The sequence below is a fragment of the Athene cunicularia genome, assembly GCF_003259725.1.
Source record: "Athene cunicularia isolate RWA chromosome 1 unlocalized genomic scaffold, athCun1 chr1_part1, whole genome shotgun sequence".
NCBI lineage: Eukaryota > Metazoa > Chordata > Aves > Strigiformes > Strigidae > Athene > Athene cunicularia.
In genome coordinates this window covers 87228353-87249874 of record NW_020799091.1, presented here as the reverse complement: position 1 = coordinate 87249874, position 21522 = coordinate 87228353, and the positions used below count along the sequence as shown (strand labels likewise).

At 37.7% G+C, this 21522-nt stretch overlaps 1 protein-coding gene across 3 annotated transcripts in view; it reads right to left on the bottom strand.

Annotated features, from left to right (window-relative positions):
• Positions 1-10225: 10225 nt before the first annotated feature.
• The window catches only part of IL1RAPL1 (interleukin 1 receptor accessory protein like 1), a 790829-nt gene continuing 779532 nt past the window's right edge, over positions 10226-21522 (bottom strand). For all 3 annotated transcript variants that reach the window (XM_026854140.1, XM_026854158.1, XM_026854149.1), the window contains 2 exons: positions 13502-13672; positions 10226-12194 (listed from right to left, as the gene is read on the bottom strand). In XM_026854140.1, the coding sequence (XP_026709941.1) occupies positions 11476-12194; positions 13502-13672 (890 nt within the window). In that variant the 3' untranslated portion in view covers positions 10226-11475. The remainder of the gene's footprint in view (positions 12195-13501; positions 13673-21522) is intronic.

Below are 21522 nucleotides of genomic sequence, written 5' to 3'. Positions count from 1 at the left end.
CGTGACTGGAAAAACATGGGTATAAACCCATTGCGCTGGATAATGACACTCCTGATTTATGCCACTGCAGCTGAGAAGAGAACCACAGTCCATTTAGAAAACCAAGGAGGAAATTTGTCCTGACCCAGGCATTATGTCATATTCAAGAAACTTTAAAAAGAAAAGAATTCATGCAGGTTTTCAGTTATGCCTTTTTGGACATTTTCTTGTTAGCTTTCATTTGTACAATGACAACATTGCTGTGATTTAAGCTACTTCTGTTCCACTGCAATTCCTGTATGTCAGGGTTTTCCACGCTGCTCACACACACCACACATACACACTGCTAAAAAGGATTATTCGCTACCGTGTTACTCTATTCCCCTGTCACTCTGTGTTTCCAGTGGAGCTAAACAGTCATAAAACATGAGCAGTGCAGTAGTAAATCGAACACATATGCGTGCACCCACACATGCACACAAAATCTTTCCCTCGGAGAGTTATGAGACTGCGCTAATTGCTTTACTATGAGTAAATCCATAACCCTTCATGTTTTTAAGTAAAAAGAATATGCATAGAATATATGTATATCCTAAATAAATAGTCTTTAAAAATGCAACAGCAGAACAAGAAGAAACAACAAGAAAGAAAATATTAATGGAGAGATATTTACTGTTAAAAGGATTCTTAAATAAAAGGTCAGGTTCTCAGCTAGTGTAAGCTGGAGCAGCTCCATTGCCTCCAGTGGAGCTGTGCCAGTTTATCCAATGCGTATGCTCTGGCCTAGTATGTCCTGCAAGTCAAATCACTAAACGGGAATATTCAAAGCCTTCCCTATCACGTTGTTAAATTTGTATTGCTATTAGCAACAATTTCTTTTGAAAAAAGTTTGCATACGCAAATTATTCACATTGCTTTATTTTTTCTTTGTCAGTTCACAAAAAAAGTATTTCAAGTTGTCATTGCATTTAGCCAGTGAAAGAGTAATCTTGAAAGGAGAACATTTTTTTACAAACTGGACACATACCCTGTTTATTTTTCTCTAAAATGTGCACACCATAAAGCAAGTAGAGTTTTTTGTTTTGTTTTAAAACCTTCTTCAGATATTATCATACAAAAATATTCATATGCAAGTAATAAAGATTTTTTTTAAACATCCAGCTTTTTTAAACCTAAAGCAAAGTCACACCAAAATTTTTTTTTGTTTGTTTTTGTGGTTTTTTAATCTAGACAAAGTACACCTTGTGCTTTAACAAACCTATGGCATCATGTGCTCTTTACAAGGATTCTAGCGAATATGCTCATGTGTCATTATTTGTTAAATAACGCAAAACTTGCCTATTTTTTGTGGATTTTATATCCCTTAATCTCTTTTTTTTCCCTCTATATATTTTTTGTGTTTGTATATATGTGTGGAAAAGTTAAGGCAAGTGCAATCAAAGTTACAAAAATCAATTATTTCTATTGCTAACATGTGCAGCATTCATATTTAGTGAATGATGTCTTTTCTCCTGTAAAAATGAAAATGGATGAAAATATAAAAATGTTTAATATGTTATAGTGGTTACAATAAGCTGTTCAGTTTTATATAACAAGCTTGGTGAATTTTCCAAAAGTTAGGATAACATAAAACATGTTCTTTTTAAAGTAACAGACACTGAAACTAGGTAACAGTTTGATCACGACTCTCTTGCTTTTCAGCAATGTGTATAGCACTACTACAAAAATGGAGTTGCTTTAGCTATGACCCATGTAATTTTTTTTTAAAATAAATAAGGTAATCTCTTTAGGTAAAATATTTAATATACATTAGGCATAAATATAGGTTGATGTATCTCAACTTTAGTGCTTCTATTTTAACTTCGGTGATTTTGAACAAAGTGTATAAAGGAAGAGGCATATTTTCCAGTTTTCAGTCGTATCTGTAACCTTAAGGAAAGCCTTGATAAGAATGTATATGTTAATCTGTGGTTTATAGGGAAATAGTAACGAACATTTGGAAAAGACAATGGTGCTGAATCTTCAATTAAGTTGTAGAATAACCAGAAACCTATGTTTCCAAGTTCTGGGCCTGATTCTGCTCTTTTTTTTTTTGCACCAGTTATATACAGCATTAATTCTGCTGACTTGAGTAGAATTATTTTTGACTTTTACCAACCATTAAAGAAATTAAGAAGAATGATCCCAAAGCCTAGCATGGCACTTGCTTGTTTTGTTCCCTCAGTGCAAAAATGTTTTAAAGTTGGAAAGTATATGTTTAGATCTTCACTGTATGTGCATCTATCTGTTCAATCGCAGCTACAGAGCATTTCAGCTATGGCTGGTCCCAGGATTACAGAAGGCCATCTAGAGCTCTATTAATAAAATGGTTTATCGAGATGCTTATCCAGCCATTAACTTTGACTAGCACGCTCCTAGGACAGGACTGTTACTGCCTGAATTGTGTTATGCACTCTGCTTATGGACAGACAGCTCCTCCTGAGCTAAGTAACAGAATGAAATTAATGAAACTAAACCCACTAGACAAATTGCGTCTGGTAAAAAAATGCTACAGTAGACATTAGAATCAAACCATTCTCCTTAGACTTTTGTTACTTTATTTGTATTACATTTGCAGCTTTTCTGTAAAAGTGAAGGTGGTAAAATATTTCTCCTACAACTAGGCATACGTTCTTTCTTGTAAAGATCTTTTTGGTCATTTTGTTTTCTTATCTTCTGAAGAAAGTGCAGTTATGTACAATATGCTAATTAAAATATTTACCTATTAAATGGTATATATCCTTAAGTTTATAGATTATGAATAGTCATATGACAATAGTAACTGCACAAACATGAATACTGTGTTTCTCTTGCAAATTTCCTATGTGACTTAAAATTGCTGGGAGTGACAGCAGTGGATATTTAGATGTAATGTTGGGAGGATAATTTAATTTAAGAACTAAGATGAATATTTTGTCCTTTACATCCTCAACACACTAACTGTGTTGTCTGCTTTACCACTGCCCAGCACTGGTCTGCTGCCTACTTTAACTTATTAGCTGCTGAACAGGTATAAAATAAAAATGATTAACAAATTTGCAGACCTTTATGGTGAAACCAAGGTGTTATATTAAACTATACCTGAGTTTGCTAATATAATAATTAAAACACCTAGATCATATTTTTACAGGTTATATAAAATAACTTATAGCTGGTGACTATCTAGGGCAGAAGGATAGGAAGAGGTACAGGAAGAAGGGGCAGATACCACATTCCAGTCAGTAATTTGAAGCAATCAATGATGATATTATACATTTCCAGTGATTCACCTTGACTTTGAAATATCTGATTTTATTTTATTCTTTATGTTTTAGGAGAACCTTAGCAAGCCAACATATGAAAAAGAGAAGGCCAAAATGAGAAGGAAACCTCATCTCAGTGAACATGTGGCATCAGACTCACTGAGTCTGAGATTCCGTGTATTATGACACCTGAAGGAACAACTTTTCCTGTTCAAAACCTTTTTGTTGGACTGCCTATGAAGTGGAGAGCTGAATGAAGTGGGAGCTAAGGAAATCCAGCAGCTCTTTGAACAGCTTCAATGTGCACAAGTAGCAGACTTTAAGCCTGGTTTATGACTACTTTATACCAGTTCTCTGGACCTCAACTTCATTCTTTCTAATGTGGCTATGCCATCAGCAAGTTAATGTAGTGCAATGGGATCTCAGTCTTGATGTCTTTCCTTAAGAAATAAAAATAAATCAAAATAAAATAAAATAATAAAAAAAACAAACAAACAAACAAACAAAAAACCCAAACAAAAAACCCACGAAACAAAACCAAACACAACAATATGAGGATCTACAAGGAATGAAAACATCCTTGAACATCCTATGTATGTGCTGTGCTGTTCAGCCTGTCTCCAACACCTTATGCTCTAGATTGCCCTCTGCCGGCATCTTGAAAGAAGCAGAGCAAATAAGGTGCCCAAGGTGTCCAAACAGGGAATTTTTCTTCAACATTCCCTAAAGAACAATTTGGCAAGTGTCATTTCAAGCAGATAGTGTCTTTGCTGCTGTTTCTCACTCTTCAAATATCTAACAGTAAAAAGAATACTGTAGGAATGCTATTTGCTATATGCTACCGAATGCTATTCACAATCTCTTTTGAAGTGTGAAATGGTAAGTGGAAAAAATAGATGAACTGTACTGACACACTAATTATTATTTACAATGATAGGAACTCTGGCAGATATGCCTATTATTCAGGTAGATCCTGTCATCTAGAAAAAAAACATTTCCTACCTCTAAGAAGATTATATAAGGCTTCAGATAGCACCCAGGAGGTGAAAAAATACCTGGTAAATTCAGGTATCTAGTGTCCTACAGGCAAAAATGTCTGTAATGTCCTGTGTCAGCAGAGTGCTCATCATGTACCACCTACCTGCTCACGACATGACCAGGAAATATCTTCACTACATCCTTCCCACCCTATGCCACCCCTAGCTATGTATCTGTGTCACAGTGCCACCTAGCAATGGCCTCGTCAGCAGCAAATGGAAAATGTCCTGTGAACCAGTCCAGGTTTTTGGGACTTGAAATTTTATGGGAGTGCTAGCTATGTTATTTTATCGTACTATAAGTTTTACAAGTTAAAATGACTACATATATGTATAAAAATATAAAAAATGCTTTTTGTGATGTAACTAAGATTTGAGTGTGCTTATTGCAACAACTTTTCCCCAGATATCTGCACATTTTGAAGATGCCTGTGTTTTGTTGAGGTAGGCATAAGTTAGTGATCTCAAAGAAGCAATCTGATGTCACTGAACTATTTTGCTAAGATAGATGGAGAGAGAGTTGTGTCATTGTTTTCCTTTCTGCTTTGTATTTACATAATTGTTCCATTTGAAGTTCCCTGGGTTTTAAGAAGACAAATGTACAACATTCTAATGTGATGCTGAAGGTACACGTATAATACTAATTGTTTAAATTTTCTACTGAAATGTCCCTAAGAACCTAATTAGGTCTTCAGTGAGCTGTTCATCAAGGATTATTAACTCTGGCAATTTCTTCTAAGTCTGTAAATTCATTGCCACTTGTGTTTCAAACTTACCAATGAGAAATGGGACTTCTTAAAAAAATAAATAAAATCTTCTTGTGATTTACCTGTCATACAACAAATTAACATTTAAGACAGTCTTTCACGTAACTTCCTACAAAACAGCAGGAGCAAACAACCTTCCCTGAAAAAAATAAGCCTTTAAAAAACAGGTTTAAATAGGGGTTAGTAATTACATTGCTGTTTTTCTTTGCTTATTTTTGTTTTTTGAGTGTGTGTGCAGACCTTGCAGCTTAATGGCAAATGCATGGCTGAAAGTATTTTGAGCCCATGACTGACCTTTTTTTAGACTTTCTTTTAGTTCAGAGAAGTTTCAGGACAGTATCAGGATGTTGCTTCACATAAGCACTCTATGGGGATGTGAAAAAAGTTGTGTGAACTGAGAACAAAAGTAAAAACTTTTTACAAATCAAACTTGTGATCCTGTAAGTCTCTTCTCAGAAGAGATCTACTCACCCTAAACATCTCTGCAAAGAGTTTTCATGTGTACCCAAACCTGAGAGTTCACAGCAAGCTTTGTGTGTTTGTATTTTTAATATAGACTGCAAGGTAAACAGAGAGGATGGGATGGGATGGGATGGGATGGGATGGGATGGGATGGGATGGGATGGGATGGGATGGGATGGGATGGAAGTTTCTGCGAGGGAGCTCAGGTGCCATGCTAGCTGACTGAGATGGCAATTTCTTGTAACTTGTCATTTAGTGGATTGCAGACTAAACTGGTAGATTAACCTCTTTCTATGTTCAGTGCTACTTTTACTTTGCACACTGAACAAATGGGAAACAGTCAGCTGTTTCTACTCATCTGGCTGCTTTGCAATAGGGTATCTGTGCTTAGCCAGCCGATGGCACTCACGTTTACTGTCACTAACATCCAGGCCTTACTGTCCACCTTGTCTGTGTGTTGCCTATAGCAGGTAGAAGAGTCATGATGTACTGAGCCTATAGTTCCTTCTGCACCTAGCTGACATAAGAGTAGCTAAACATGATGGCCAAAAGGCCCTGTGCTCTCACTCTCCCTGTACGGGTACACACTGCCTCCCCACTGTAGAGCTTCTCAGTTGCAGCCATGGGGTGCAGCCCCTCACTTTGGCCAGCACTTTTTAATCTCAAATGTGTTTGAGAGTATGGGCTTGGTAGGTATTCATTTCTCCTGGATGATTTTGTATTACTGAGGGGGACAGAGAGAGAGCTAATATTCAGTGAACAGAGAAAGAGAAGGTTAAAAAGCAGACCCATTTTATTTTCAGACTAATTTATGTGTTCCTTCTGTCACACCTTGATGATTAAGAGAGATGCCTTTATAAAAAGTATCAAGAATATCTCCATCAAATTCTTAGCTCTCAAATTTTGCTTCGAATTGTTTTCCTAATACTAGTGACCCAGCAAAGACACGCTTGTACTTTCTGTAACCTCAGTACTAGATAAAGATTAACTATTTGATTTAACATTTAGAACCTAGAGAATCATGTTATTCTTAATCCACCAGAATATTTTTGTTGACTATTGAATATTTCTGAAATTACATTATCTAGGATATTGGCTATTTAATGTAAGAATGTTGATAAGCTTTTTGAATGAGGCTGGTTGTAATAACAGAATACTTTCCTTCAACAACCCTCAGTCTCAGTGTATTATTCTTTTAGTAATGTGAGCAGCTTTAGAATTTATAAATACGCCAAATAAGGTATCAGGCCTGCCTTTGTATTTTCTGATCTGATTACTTCATGAGTGTGGACTCTTGGCCTCCCACCCGCAGAACTTATTAGTCCAGAGCAAAAGTCAAACTTCATCTTAAATATAATTTAAACAAACAAAATGCATAGGAAAAGTTAATAGCTGTAACATTTCTATTAGTTTCACTCCCCAGGGCAAAAACTCCGAGTTCTGGAACATCAACACAAGGGAGCTGGAGAAGTGCGATGCTGCCAACACATCTTCTTGGAGGATACAGCCAGAGTCGATGGGAAATAGCCCAGCAAAATTACATAACAAATGACAGCTCAGTATCCATACTGCATTCAGTGAATCTCAAATGAAAGACACAATGGTGTTCTCCAACCTCTACTCAGTGGGATATTTAGGAGATGAGGAGTTGTGATTACACAGAAAAAATGCAAGAGAACTTGCAGCATTCGTTATACAAGGAAACTTATTGTTATGAAAGCACTTACATTTTTTCTGATGCCAGTCACATTAATCTCTGTCTCAGCTGAGAAATGGGTAAAAAAACGTTTACTAACATCAGCAAATCAGATAAGGGGTGGGTGTGAAGGAGTGTAGTTACTCTAGATAATAAACTAAGCTCATTATGGAGATTTTTAAAATACTGACAGATTTCTGCCATCCTCTGTATCACAACAGTAGAAGACACACCAAAAATTCTCTGTGCTAGACTATCAACAAGAACAAAATCATTCAGAAGTGTATTAGACATATAGGGACATATTCGTGTTGCTGATCTGTCTGGGTGGGCCCCAAAAAGGCCAGTTGCTTGATGCAGGACAGCCAGAATACAGAGCTTTTCATGACAAAACAAGCCACAATACAGTCAAAAAACAAGTGGAGATTTTGACCTTTCTTCTCAATTGGCCTTCATCCTATTTTTCAGCTTATTTTACTGCTGTGATTTTTTTTTTCTTTGATTTTAATTAAAATCTCCTTAGGCTTTCTAGCTTGACTTTTTTTTTGTTTTGTTTTGTTTTGTTTTTGTTTTTGTTTCAATTTAAGAATTGTTTACCAGGCCAGTTTTCCCTAAATATCAGTGTTTTATCTATAATTTAAACGTGTCATTAATGCACAATATCCAAGTAAAATTTTCTGAATTTTAATCAGGTGGGTATAACAAGCTTTCCAAGCTTTATTTTGAAGATGATTATCACCCATTATGTAACATACACATGGTTTTCACAGCTGTGCAGTAATAGAAAAATCTTAGTTTGCATCTAAGCCTAACAGTATTTAGCTCTGAACCAGATCATATTGAAAGTGTTTGATGTTGGCTGCCAGGTGAGAACTGGGTCCCTACTAAAATTCAGAAGACACTTTGCTGCTGCTTTCCTTGCAGCCAAGATTTCAGCTTGTCACAGACTGCAAATATGAATTTCTTTTCTCTTTGCTTTTCCAATTTTCTTCTCCCACACAAATCAAACTTACACTCATTCAACTTTATTAGATTTACTCTCAAATCATACTGCTGCAACTGAGAACAGAATCAGACCCAGCAATGCACTTTGCCTTCAAAATAATTAGCTGCATACTGGTACAGTCCCCATTTCTGTCCAGCTATATGTGCTGTCAGGAGAACCTACATACTGAATTTCCACAGGTTGTGCAACAAGACTCCTTTAGTTTTATATCAAGGACTACCCTGATTAGAGAGACAAAGCACCACACTTGAATAATTCATGTGCATAGAATCCACATACAGACCCGAAGTTACTGGCCAGGCAGAGTAAGTTTTTCCGATCATCATACTGTGCATTTTAAAAAATAAAGTGCTATTTGCTTATGGCTAAACCTTATATGTGGCTATTGCATGCACACTTCAGGATGCATTGTCAAAAACTGAAACACCTTCACCAAAAAAGGATAGAGCCTAAGCACTAGGGCAATGACAGGTTTGGTTGGTTTTGTTTTTTTCATTTTATTTTGCGTTCCAACAGAACTTTTGTCAAACATAGAGCACGTGAACACACAACGGTTTCCTTCACTGTTCCCCACACAGAGCTATTTGTAGAGGAGGAATACTAAGGAGGGATGTTTCTAAAGCCATAGACAGCTTGTCCATTTATTTCATGTTTGGTTTTGTGGTTTATTTACTTTTTGTTTGTTTTTTCTTTCATTTAATATTATGACAAAACATTATAAGAAAAACTTTTTTTTTAAGTTGTGTGAATTATCAAATAGTATCCATCAATCCCTGAATCATGCTATTCAAAGTGCTTAAATCTACACTAAAAATAGAACATAAAAGTACTGCCCATGTGGCTAAGGAAACACCTACTGATCGTCTAAATGTGGCTGCGGTCAGATAGTTACATCCTACATTTATTCCACATCCCAGTCTTTACCCCAGGGCATGTAAAGGTGAGGGAAAGGGGAAAAATAATGCATTGCTTTCAGAGGATACTGGGGTATTTGGCATCCAGATGAATGAAGGAAAATGCCATAAGTGCCTGACAGGTGTCTGTAAGAGCAAATAAATAATAGCTTTCTTATACTATGAAAATAACCAAATGTGCAAATATCTCTTAAAATCTGGCCTGTCAACTTCATTTCCATTTTTTGGATGTTTGGCTCATGTCCAAAGGGAGACACCATTATGAAGAACAGATTGCAGAAAAGGACTTGAGCAAATTGTCACAGAGAAATAAACATTTTTAAGAAAAAAAAAAAATAAAAATCAGTGCATATCCCAAAGCTCTATTAGCTTGTTATGCAGATACTGAGATTCCTTGACTTTCACAACAGGAGCATAGTCATTTCCTCCCACACTTTCAGTTCTAGGTTATTCCCACAAACATCCCCCAAACTGCAGTTTACCCCCTCTCTTCCCATCACTTCTCATTAAGAAGACCAGAATATTATAAGCTGTAATTTTCTTACTGTGACAATCAGGATGAACAAACCCCACACATTCATCATATTCACCAATATCATTCAGCTACCATAAAAAAGCCTAAAGCGAATTAATTACATAAATAGACTATAAGGTCTGTTTTCCAGGATACCAGTTACATTTCTGCCAGGGTAAATCAAACCCGTGACTATATGACAGTGTGCTGCAACCAGTAACTCAGAGACTAGCAGAGAGTTTGGCCTGAATATGTTGCAGAGCTACAACACCGCTCCTATCTCTTTCTAAAACCAGAAAGAACTTTTCCATTATTTAAAACATGAGTAAGATTCTTATTTCCTTTGTCTTAAAGATGTCCAGTTGTAAACTTAGTGGTTTTTTTTACTTCCCTGGCAGCCATAGTACACACATTATTTGAAACTCCTCAAAGATAGAATCATACATAAAAAATAAAACTAATTTATTTAGTCATTAAAGTGAATAAATTGTTTTTAATACTTCCAGGTCTGATTTAAATATTAATTTTGTATAAATAATATTTATTCTGAAAACAATTATATTTGTTGGTATTCATATGTAATTTTTTTCTGCCTGAGTTCTTACTGAAATCATGTTGAAATTAATAAAGTTTTACTTATCGTTACAAGCTAAAACCAAATGAAATATTTCTTAATCTTGAATATGTCATTTTAAAGCAATACAGGTTTTTTGAACATTAAAATACAAGGGGACTCTGTAATCCACAGCAAAATAATGCTTTGCTCTTACTTTTTTAGAAAATAACACTTTTTATAATACAAAGTGAGAAATCATCTACAATACTGTCTTTTTATTCCCCTTTGGTTTGGAAGTCATCACTGTAAATATCAGCAGGATTCTCTGTACTTCAGTGCCTATTGCCTCACTTGTCTTACTTGCCTGACAATTGCAAATGATCTTATTTGTAGGATATTGAAAGGGGGGAAAGAAAAAGTTAAATGCTCAAAAAATAAAATCCACAATCATATTAACAGTTTCCAGGAAGTGTTAAAAATAGGGTTTGCTTTTATATTTATAAAAGGGATACAATCAACTCATTCTTAAAATAGTAATTAAAAAAAAAAAAACAAACCCAAGAAAGCAAAAACCAAACCATCTCTAGTTTCTACACATTCTGTAGTGACTACTGTGAAGCAACCGATACAGATTGGGTATATTCTGTTGTTTGACAGGTATCTACCACGTTACATGTTAGATGATCAGACTGTAGCGTTACCCCGAATGCGGGTCATTCTAAGGACAGGGAAGGAGCAGTGCACATTACAGGAGTAGAAATTAAACTGGAGCTCTCAGTGAGGGATGGGGTCCTTCTAAGAACAAATATTCTCCAAAACAGGTGAACTGCAGCAGGCATGGCCTTCAGGAATCAGGCTAGGCAGGCCAACAAAATGGATGGTGCTTCTGATATCAACATAGCTTTGTCCAAGCATTCCCAAGAGAGGTTAAAAACAGACAAACAGAAAGTCTAAAACTATACTAATGAAGCAAAAAAGTTTCCTATCTATACAGCAGTCTCTTCATTTAAAAAAATGTAAATATACAAATTTCAATGACATATAAAACAAAGTTGAAAATGTGAATGGGAAGAGACATGGGTAAAACAGGAAGACTGATGCTACAAAGAAATTGCAAAAAACATATGTACAAGACCCTGTTTTTCCTCGTATGTTATCGATTGTAATGTATGTTTAACAGCAGCAGTCGAGGATGTAGTTCCAGGCACCAGACTGCAGATTCAGCTCCTACTCAAGGGGGGTTGATGGCCCCTTGCATTTCGGTCACCAAATGACACTTGATATACTGGTCTCCCGTGGCAAGAGGGGCAGTATCGCACTGTTTGTGTGAGCTTCTTCTGGATTCTGCTCCCTGTTAGTTTTTGTCTGTGGCCGCTGCCCATTTATAAGTGTCATAGGGATGTTGCAGTAGGTATGCTGGTTACCTATTGAGGTAAGCGGCAGGGTGCCGGTAGGAGGTACATCGTATTCATAGCTTCGATAATAGTGTTTCTGGCGCATCTGTGAATGATATGTGTTATGAAAGGTGGAGCGCAGGTCTGGATGGGCAGTGGCAAGAGCAGTGGAGGTGGCAGCAGCCATGGAAATTGCGGAGACTGTCTGCAGTTCCCCAAAGGGCCCCTGCTCACTGACATCTAAAACCTGCTCGTGTGTGATGGGTTCAATCCTCTTAAAAGGCATTTCATACTGTAAACGTTTCCAGAACTTGGAATTCAACTTGTTGCATTTTGGTCCATGCCATTTAATGACAGTGAGGAGCTTGATGGTATGTTTCAGGGCCTCAACCTCCTGGTAGTTCATAACTCCTCGTAGTTCACTGCATTCAATCAGTATCACTTTGATTTCACCCGTGACTAACATGTTTCGAAGTCTCGTTTCCAGTTCAAAGATGCTCCAGCCTCTTCTTACCACATAATTTGGAGTCATGACGATGATCAGTCGCTTGCTTTGGTCTACACATCTTGCCACGTCTTCAATATAGGCTACAAAATAAGACAATTGCTCAAAAAATCAGTCTAAGAAAACAGTCTGCTCCCATAGACTGGGGAGAAACAACAGAGGCAAATCCCTGATCACAGAAGAGCTCACTGAAATATGCACAAACATCCCTTGCAAATGTGCCAGGATTGCTTGTCAGGACATGGTCCTGGGCAACTTGCTCTAGGTGGCCCTGCTTGACCTGGAGGGTTTGACAAGAAGACCTCCAGAAGTCCCCTCCTACATCAACCATTCTGTGATCCTGCAAAACATTTATTCCCCCATGTGCTATCGATTGTGTTTGTTTCTGAGCTGTAGTTTTGTATCAATATCTGTATCTTTATTGGAACAAGTGTGTCCATCACATTTTTTTTTTTTTTTTAGAAGGCAAAGTCACCCAGGTAGATAACAGAACAGCAACTATGTTCTTCAGGGGCTCAGCCTCAAACCCATATGATACTCCAAGCTCTACTGTAGGGTTAAATTCTTCCTTTCCTTTCATGCCTCCACCACACACATTCAAAAAACCAGTATTGTCTCCTGCAAATTAATGTTTAGTTTACTGTAGATTTTAAAACCACCACGCAGTTGTTTGATACTGTGCTTTGTCTATGCCAAGTATGTTCTCTTATCTTTAGTAAAAGACACAGATCCTAGTAGTTGTCTATATGGTTACACCAAAGTTATGAAGAATACTACAGCAACTTATCGACAATTACTGTACATAAGGTTGGAATATGTGAAAGAAACATGGAAAAGATCTACTTGTACCAGCTAGAATCAATTCTAATTGTAGGTCTCTGAGAATGATCCAGTACCTCCACTGCAGATTTATCTGTAGTGGACCCTAACAGAATTCACTACTTTGCTCTGCTGTAGATAGCATTACACAACTCTTGACTTAGTCCAAATACAATTTTTCTTTTCTTTCTGAATTTCTGAAATAAATACTTAGAATCATGGGTATCTTTCCAGGCAAAGTCTAAGGAGTAGAAAACAAAGACCTCTGCATTCATTCCTAGATATGTAAGCTCTCAAAAAATCTATGAAAAAATGTCAGTCTCATTAATTTCATTTAATTAAGCATGCCCTTTCTGCACTGTCTCACCTTCAATCAATATAATACAATTACTAAAAAATAATCCTCTTATGTGGGAAATACACATTAAGTATGTCTGGTGGTTTATCGTCAACATTCTCTAAGACAAGGGAGGAAAGATGATTTTCTGAAGGAGTACGTATAGAAATGATACCAAAACTATCACTGCATTTGCTGTTTTAGGAAACACAAAAGCATAGAGACATTACTTACTTCCTGTGGGAATCAAATCTCTGTCTGGTATGAACAACTTGTATCCATAATGCTTTTCAAGCATATCTGGCAGGATCTCAAGAGCAAATCTTTCTTCCTCTCCAGTTTCTTGATTCCACTGGTCAGGATCCACTTTGGTATAAGATAAATACGCATCATAGTCTTTGTTATCTAAGGAAAAAGAGGAAAAAAGTAAGTTAGTTTATTCATTATTCTTGCAGATTTCCTAGATAATTCCTCATTAATTATTTCTGGGAGAATTTCCCAGGATTAGGAAATTTTTTAGATAAAATGGCAAGCTTTCACCCAATCTCCAGATATGAATCCATTCACCTCTCTTGTTTCACCTGGTAGAGGTAATACTCATTTACACAGATGTAAAGGAGAAGGGATCCATATCTGTAGACTGAAGACAGTTTGTTCATAGACATTTGTGTAAGGTTCCATATGAAGGAAATCCACTCAGCTGTGGTGTGACAGCTTGTGAATGCAGAAGAAAAAAGTTGCTGAAAAGAATTTGAATTCTTCTTTAGCTTTAAATGTGAAAAAAAAATGCATGGAAATACCTAAAATAATGTGCATTTGTCTCTATTTCATAGTAAAACCAGTTCAATTTTGCCAGAATTTTAGAATAAATTTAGGGTCTGGGGCTGAAATGTTCTAAGCATATGTGTAGCTTACTTGTAAAACTCAATTGCTTTTCCAGGTCTGAAATTATTGCTAAGCTTAAATCTTTGCAGCATCAGCTCCTGATAATGCAGTTTAAATCTCTTGAATTCTGTGTGCTTAAACTTGCAAATTTAATGTTGCATTATTGTACATTTCATTACTTGACAGTGTGTTATTTCATCTCAATATGAGAAATAAATATGTCTGTTTCTTAAATGTGCTTGATGTGCCTACATGAAAGACTAAATCAAAAGAGCCATCATTAATTTTCATTAGAAGGTCAATAATACCAAGTGGTCTGGAACTAATTCAGTGGAATAAGAGGTCACGTTTTGACTTTTGTTGTGAAGAAAGCAGAAAAAAATCAATGGCAAGAGTAATGAAATGTTAACATCCTTCTAACTCTCTCGATAACACTATACATAGGCTATTGAGAATAACAATTGTTTGTAAAAGAGACCTGATTGAATACTTGACTGTGTGTCATAAGTAACATTACATTCAGTCAATGCTTAGTTTAGTTATTTACTGAGTCAATCCTTCCCTCATTTTACACCTTTTTTTACTCTTGTAGCATTTTTTGGAAAAACCTGAAAAATACAGGATGGATGCAAAGAGTATAAATTAAATTAATGAAATGGTGCTAATATTGAAGTGTCCACTCTTCCTTCCGAGGAACCATACATACTATGCTCATTAACACTTGCAGATGACAAATTTAAGATGGTAAAATTGTAACTACTTTCAAAATTTCCAAACCTGTGAAATGACTGTGTGCTCATTCTCTCCTCTCTGCAGTTTTTGTGTGATATAATCTATTGGATTTTTATATCCATGGAAAATGAAACAAACAAATGAAAACAACAGCAACAAAAGAAGAAAAATAAGGAAAAGAGGAGGACTGCCTTCTATGATTCACTCTTTCCATTATTTTTCTTAGGGCATTTGTGAAACCATGATCCTTAATAGCAGACAAGCCCCTGATGCCTGTGACAATGCCTTGAAATAAGACTGAATGGATCAAGTATGAGGTAAAGGGAGATTACATAGCAGGTTTTTGCTTCTACAGTATGACAGAGTTAACCCAGCAACTGAGTTAATAGACAGAAAGATTAAGAGATATAGGGGGAAATTATGACAACTGATGAAATGGTGATGTGGCAATGCCATTTTCTGTTGTCACCTCAGTAAGGGACATAACCATAGTATATGCTCAAGAGTAGTGTTGCTCTGTTGAAAGTCTCTGAGTAAAGATGAGAATGCATCATTTCTCAAAGAGAAAAGCAATAATAAATAATTCTGTGTTCACACTGTTTTAAAGACTCAGGGTATTGTCTGTTAAGATGCTTTGCACATTCTTACTTGAGAGAAAATTATTCATGCTATGCCATTGTTTTCTTGCATATGCAAATATTACACTAATGAATTTATCTGAAACATACATTTTTTATACCATGGAGGTTTCATCATTCCCACTGACTACAACTGCATTATCCTGTATTGAAAGGAACATGCTTTCCATCCTAGTTCCCTAGTTTTAACGGCATTTGAAGGGCAAAGAATATCCAGGATCTAGGGTATGTCTACACAAATGGGTTCAGGCAATTGTGAATTTATTCAAACTCCAGTCCAGCCAGATGTGTAGTCTGTTTTGGAAAACTGTTAGATGTATTAGCACAGTGGCTTCCCTGAGCTATTATACTCCCCATCTGACAGGTTTTTTTAACTTCGTTTGAAGAAAAAGTTCAGTTTACAGCTGAATTACCTTATGTAGTAATTTTGTTATCTTGATGGGCTGACATACTGGCATGAGCAGACAATATGCAAAATGTGAAATGCCTGGGATACACATATACCTTTGTTTTACTTCTATGATATTTATGTATTAGCCTGCTTTTAGAAGTATTTGGGTTACATTGTAAGCTCAGTGAAACATCTTAAAAACTACAGCAGGCAGATAGTGATGCAGCCATCTTTTCAGTGATGTGATCAAAGAGCAATGGCATTATTTACTATTTTCTCTAATTGTTGTGGATCGTCAAAAAAATATAGAATTTCAGTTGTAATGAAAAATGGGAAAACTCATAAAAATTCTTGAAATCTCCCACCTCCAGGAAAGTATTTAAACATACAGTAGGTAATGTTCTGTGTGGTTCTTCTCAGTTAAACTACTCCTGCTAGTAAGGTGTAGGACTGATGCCTACATTCTAAAGAATATTTCTGATATTAATTCATGTCCCAATGGGCTGAGAGGAAGAGATGGGAGTCTGCAGACATTCAGGTCTTGCAGCTGGGTCAAACTCTGGGAGCTGGGGCTCATATCTTCTCAGTATCTTGACCATGTCACATGGAAGCAGGAGGTTTTCATCTTTGCCCTCAAGCCCTTCGCTCTCAGGCTGTCTTCCATGTAAACTTTCCTTTGAGCAACACATCTAGGAGGTCCCGGACTCCCAGCAAGCATGCAGGAAGTTCATAAGATCTTTTTGTTTTCTTGTCAATTCACTGGAACAGGTATTTTATCCATGAAAATATTTGCTGTCGGCACATCTGCTTTTTACAAGAAAAACACACTTCACCAGAAAATTCCTGATCTGCTACTAACCTCAAACCAAATCATAAAGGACTTGATATTATACTTATGTTATTATGTAGTACGATAACTACATATTTGGCTATACAATAAGTTAGGATATGGGCTGGATCTAATATCGTGTGAGAAAAAAAGGGAAAAAAATCCAAATTCAAACCAAACAAAGCTGGTGGCAAACTTAGCTTTTCTTTAATATGGGAATGTCCTTATATCCCTTCATCAGCAAACAGTTGTCTTCTATCCAAGCATCGTCAAATTGAAAAGATGATTGATTTTTGTTTTCACTTTGGCTTTAGATACATATTATGCCATTTCAAAGATTTGGTTTTGTCAAGCTCCTGTGTATTAGTAATAAACTGGAATATAGTTACTCACTACGTGTTTCCTCTCATACTTAAGAATAAGAATACCTGCTAAAAAGCGAAGGAAGGAATGTTCATCAGTTCACCTGAAAATTTTTTCTTTCCCATGGAGATTGAAAGCATTTATCTACATATACTTTTGTGTCTGAAAGAATTATTATTCCATTAATCATTTCAGAGTTATTTTTTAGAAATGTATCAATAAATTACAGAATCACAGAATCATCAAGGTTGGAAAAGACGTTGAATATCATCCAGTCCAACCATTAACCTCACACTGACAATTCCCAATTTCACCACATCCCTCAGCGCTATGTCAACTCAACTCTTAAACACCTCCAGGGATGAGGAATCCACCACCTCCCTGGGCAGCCCATTCAGACAGCTAACAACACCTTCTGGAAAGAAATGCTTCCTGACATCCAGTCTAAACCTTCCCTGGCACAACTTTACGCTATTACCTCTTGTACTGTTGCTTGTTACTTGGTTCAAGAGACTCATCCCCAGCTCTCTGCACCCTCCTTTCAGGGAGCTGTAGAGGGCAATGACCTCTCCCCTCAGCCTCCTCTTCTCCAGACTAAACACCCCCAGTTCCCTCAGCCGCTCCCCGTACGACCTGTGCTCCAGACCCTGCACCAGCTTCGTTGCCCTTCTCTGGAAACGCTCGAGTCATTCAATGTCCTTTTTGTAGTGACGGGCCCAAAACTGAACACAGGAATCGAGGGGCAGCCTCACCAGTGCCGAGTACAGGGGTCAGATCCCTTCCCTGTCCCTGCTGGCCACGCTATTGCTGACACAAGCCAGGATGCCATTGGCCTTCTTGGCCCCCTGGGCACACTGCTGGCTCCTGTTCAGCCAGCTGTCAATCAACACCCCCAGGTCCCTCTCTGACTGGCAGCTCTCCAGCCACTCCTCCCCAAGCCTGTAGCGCTGCTGGGGGTTGTTGTGGCCCAAGGGCAGCCCCCGGCATTTGGCCTTATGGAAACTCCTCCAGTTGGGCTCAGCCCATGGCTCCAGCCTGTCCAGGTCTCTCTGCAGAGCCTCCCTACCCTCGAGCACATCAACACTCCCACCCAACCTGGGGTCATCTGCAAACTGACTGAGGGTGCTCTCGATCCCCTCGTCTAGATCATCAATAAAGATGTTAAACAGGAGTGGCCCCAACGCCGAGCCCTGGGGGACACCACTCCTGACCGGCCACCAACCGGACTTTCTCCTTAGTGCCTATAGAATATTTCATCCACCTCTCTGTCCTGATTGGGTGGCCTATACTAGACTCCTATTACAACATCTGCCCTGTTGGCCTTCCCCCAGATTCTAATGCAAAGACACTCCATCCTGTCTTCACTACACTTGTACTCAAAGCAATCCTAACAATCCCTAATATACAGCACCACCCCACCACCTCTCCTTCCTTGTCTGTCCCTCCTAAAGGTCTTGTAGCCATCGACTGGCGCTCTCCAGTCATGGGAGACATCCCACCATATTTCTGTAATAGCCACTACATCATAATTTTCCTGCTGCATCATGGCTTCAAGCTCCTCCTGTTTGTTACCTATGCGTGTGCATTCATATACATGCACTTCAGCTGGACTGGTGTCCCCAGCACCTTTTCGCATTCAGAGGTCCTAAGTCTGGCCTGACCTTTCACAGGTGTTACCGCAGTTACTGATCCATCAATATCCGTTGTATCTTTGTTGTGCTGCATGTCTCCATCCCTCACATCCACTGAGCTGGCAGGGTGAGGGTCATCGCTGGCACAACAGCCCCGTAACTCCATTAATCTACCCTGGGGCTTATGTCTGAGAGTTCCAATTTTGTTCCCTTCCCCCTTCAAATCTAGTTTAAAGCTCTGTCAATGAGACCAGCTAACTCCTGCCCCAAGATCCTTTTCCCCCTCTGGGACAGGTGCATCCCATCTGATGCCAGATTTCTGAAGTCCTGTATACTAACCCATGGCTGAAATGTCCAAAGCCTTTCAATTCATCTTGCATTGTCTCCAGGTATGTTGTAGAGCTCTATTATATATTGGCTGTCCTTTGATTTAGTAAAACCACCTGAATTTTACATACACTATCATGCAACTGCAATACCTCATATTTTGATGTAATGTTTCCTCTTTCCATTCTTTGTGAATGGACAAGTAACCCTGTCCAGTTAAGTGGTCTATAGTTGCTTTCTGCTGCCTACAGTTAGTTTAAAGCTAGGATGGAGCTCTTCAACTCACAGTCTCCATTTCTGTGAAGTTTTGTTGAATCTCTTAGTTAAAAATATTGAACCAAAACCTAAAGCAGACCTTGCATGGCCAAATTCAACCAGATGACACACACACACACAAAATCCTTGTTATTGTACTGTAGACAGCCATGAGAGCACGTGGAAGGTCTGGATTAGTTCATCACAGTGGCGTCAAATACAGCCTATGCTCAAGGTATGATGTATTCATTCCACAAATGCTTCAGTGAGCTAAAACCCACCAGTACTGTAGGACTCTGGCCAAAACAGACTGTGAGGTACAGACTTTTCTATACCATTTCAACCATTCTATAAAGTTGAAAATGAGGACACTGAGTAACAGTCATGGAGCTGTGCTCAGCCACAGGTCTGACAAAATTATTTGGATCGATTTTATGGGTGAAAGTGAAATCCCAGCTTCATTAATAACAAACAGAAACATTATTTCCTTTAGTGGCCCGGGATTTTAACCAAAATGCATGTTGGATCATTGCAACTTGTATTCTTTAACGCTGCCCATTCCTTTCAGTACTCATCCAAACGTAGAATATGTTATCATATTCTCTGTAACTTTCTAAGAGTGTTAATCCAGCAGAAGTGATATAAACTTCTAGGGGATGAAGTTGCAAATGTTGCTTGTTATTCCAAGGATGTGCTCAGCAGCAGTCACTTAAAGGCTCAATGTAAGCATAAAATGAAATCCAGACTCTATATGCATCTACTTTGTCACATGCAAATGGGATCTTTGGGTAAGTTAATTTGCTATCAGACATCTAAGAACTCATCTGTATGCATGCTCTTTTAACAGCTACACATGAAGAAATGGTAAGCTGGTGCCTACAGAAAGATAGATAAAGCTTCCTGTTTTACAGGGACAAGCAAACATATTAAACTTTGAATTTGTATTATATATGTACATGTTTTCTAATGATTTCCGTGTTGCACTCCAAGAAGCCAGCAGCTTGGGCCTTCGAAGGTTTATTAAACTTTAAACATTGCAGATACTTCTGTTGACAGGGGACAGAAAGATATATAGATATCTATATATATACATATATATATATATGTGTGTGTGTGCGTGATTTTTTTTTAAAAAAAACTTCATAGAGTCGTTTTTTTCATGTTCAAGCAGATGACAAACTCTGATTTTCAGCTGGCACAATACATTTTAGCACAAGACAGATTAGTAGAACAAAATAAAGAGTAATCTCACAGTGTTGTATTTCATAGTGAATCTTATTCTAATGAAGCTGTAATACCTAGACATCAGGGTCAACCCATGCTTCTGTGCATCCTGAATTTCTCCAGAGTAATTATCAGTGCCTTCAGAAACACCCAGTGCACTGAAGGCAGCTGACCACGTGCAGGCTGCTCCACGGCTAGGTGTAGCCAGCAATACATCTGGCTTCCACAGATCTTCCATTTCTAGATCAATAGGGAACTGAACAGCTGATTCCTCTCCTTCACCAGAGCACATGACAGACTAGTAAAGACTCAGAAACGCAGTACTGGTCTAGGAAAAATGCGCTGATTTGACTCAGAGTTTCAGGATTTCAAGAGGAGTTCTTTGAAATCACAGACTGGATCCTCCCAGTGCTGCAGGGAGTTGGGAGTCAAGCCGATGCAGAGGCTTTCCTCTTTAAAAAATGTGCTGTGTCTAGGAAAGGTTGCAAAGTACTGGGCTTTCAAAATTTCCCAGAGACCCTAATTGCTTCAAAATTATAATGACTATGGCATTTCATAATGTGTATTTGAATATTTGTGGGGGTATATTTAATGTACGCATTGCAATAGTGTTCATCACCCTTGATGTAATGAAAATGTAATTTAAATGCTTAGTTGAGTAAAGTGCCCAAATCTTAAGTATTTCAAAATGCTTATATTTTTCCTCACACTATTTACTGTTACTTTCTTTTATTTTTAAATGTCAGGCCCTTTTAATGTTAATAAAAAAGAAGAACTACAAACACTAGCTTCTTCTGTGGCAAAGTTTTTAAGTGCAGCATTCCTAATGGCAGTCAATATCCTTGTGCAGAGTGGGTAATGGTGAATTGGAGGGAGGTTTTGTAAATGTGACACTGGGGAAGAGTTTAAAGAAATGTAATAAATTTTAAATAGGTTCTGGAGTATTCTAAGCACACCACAGACCAAAAAAAAAAAAAAAG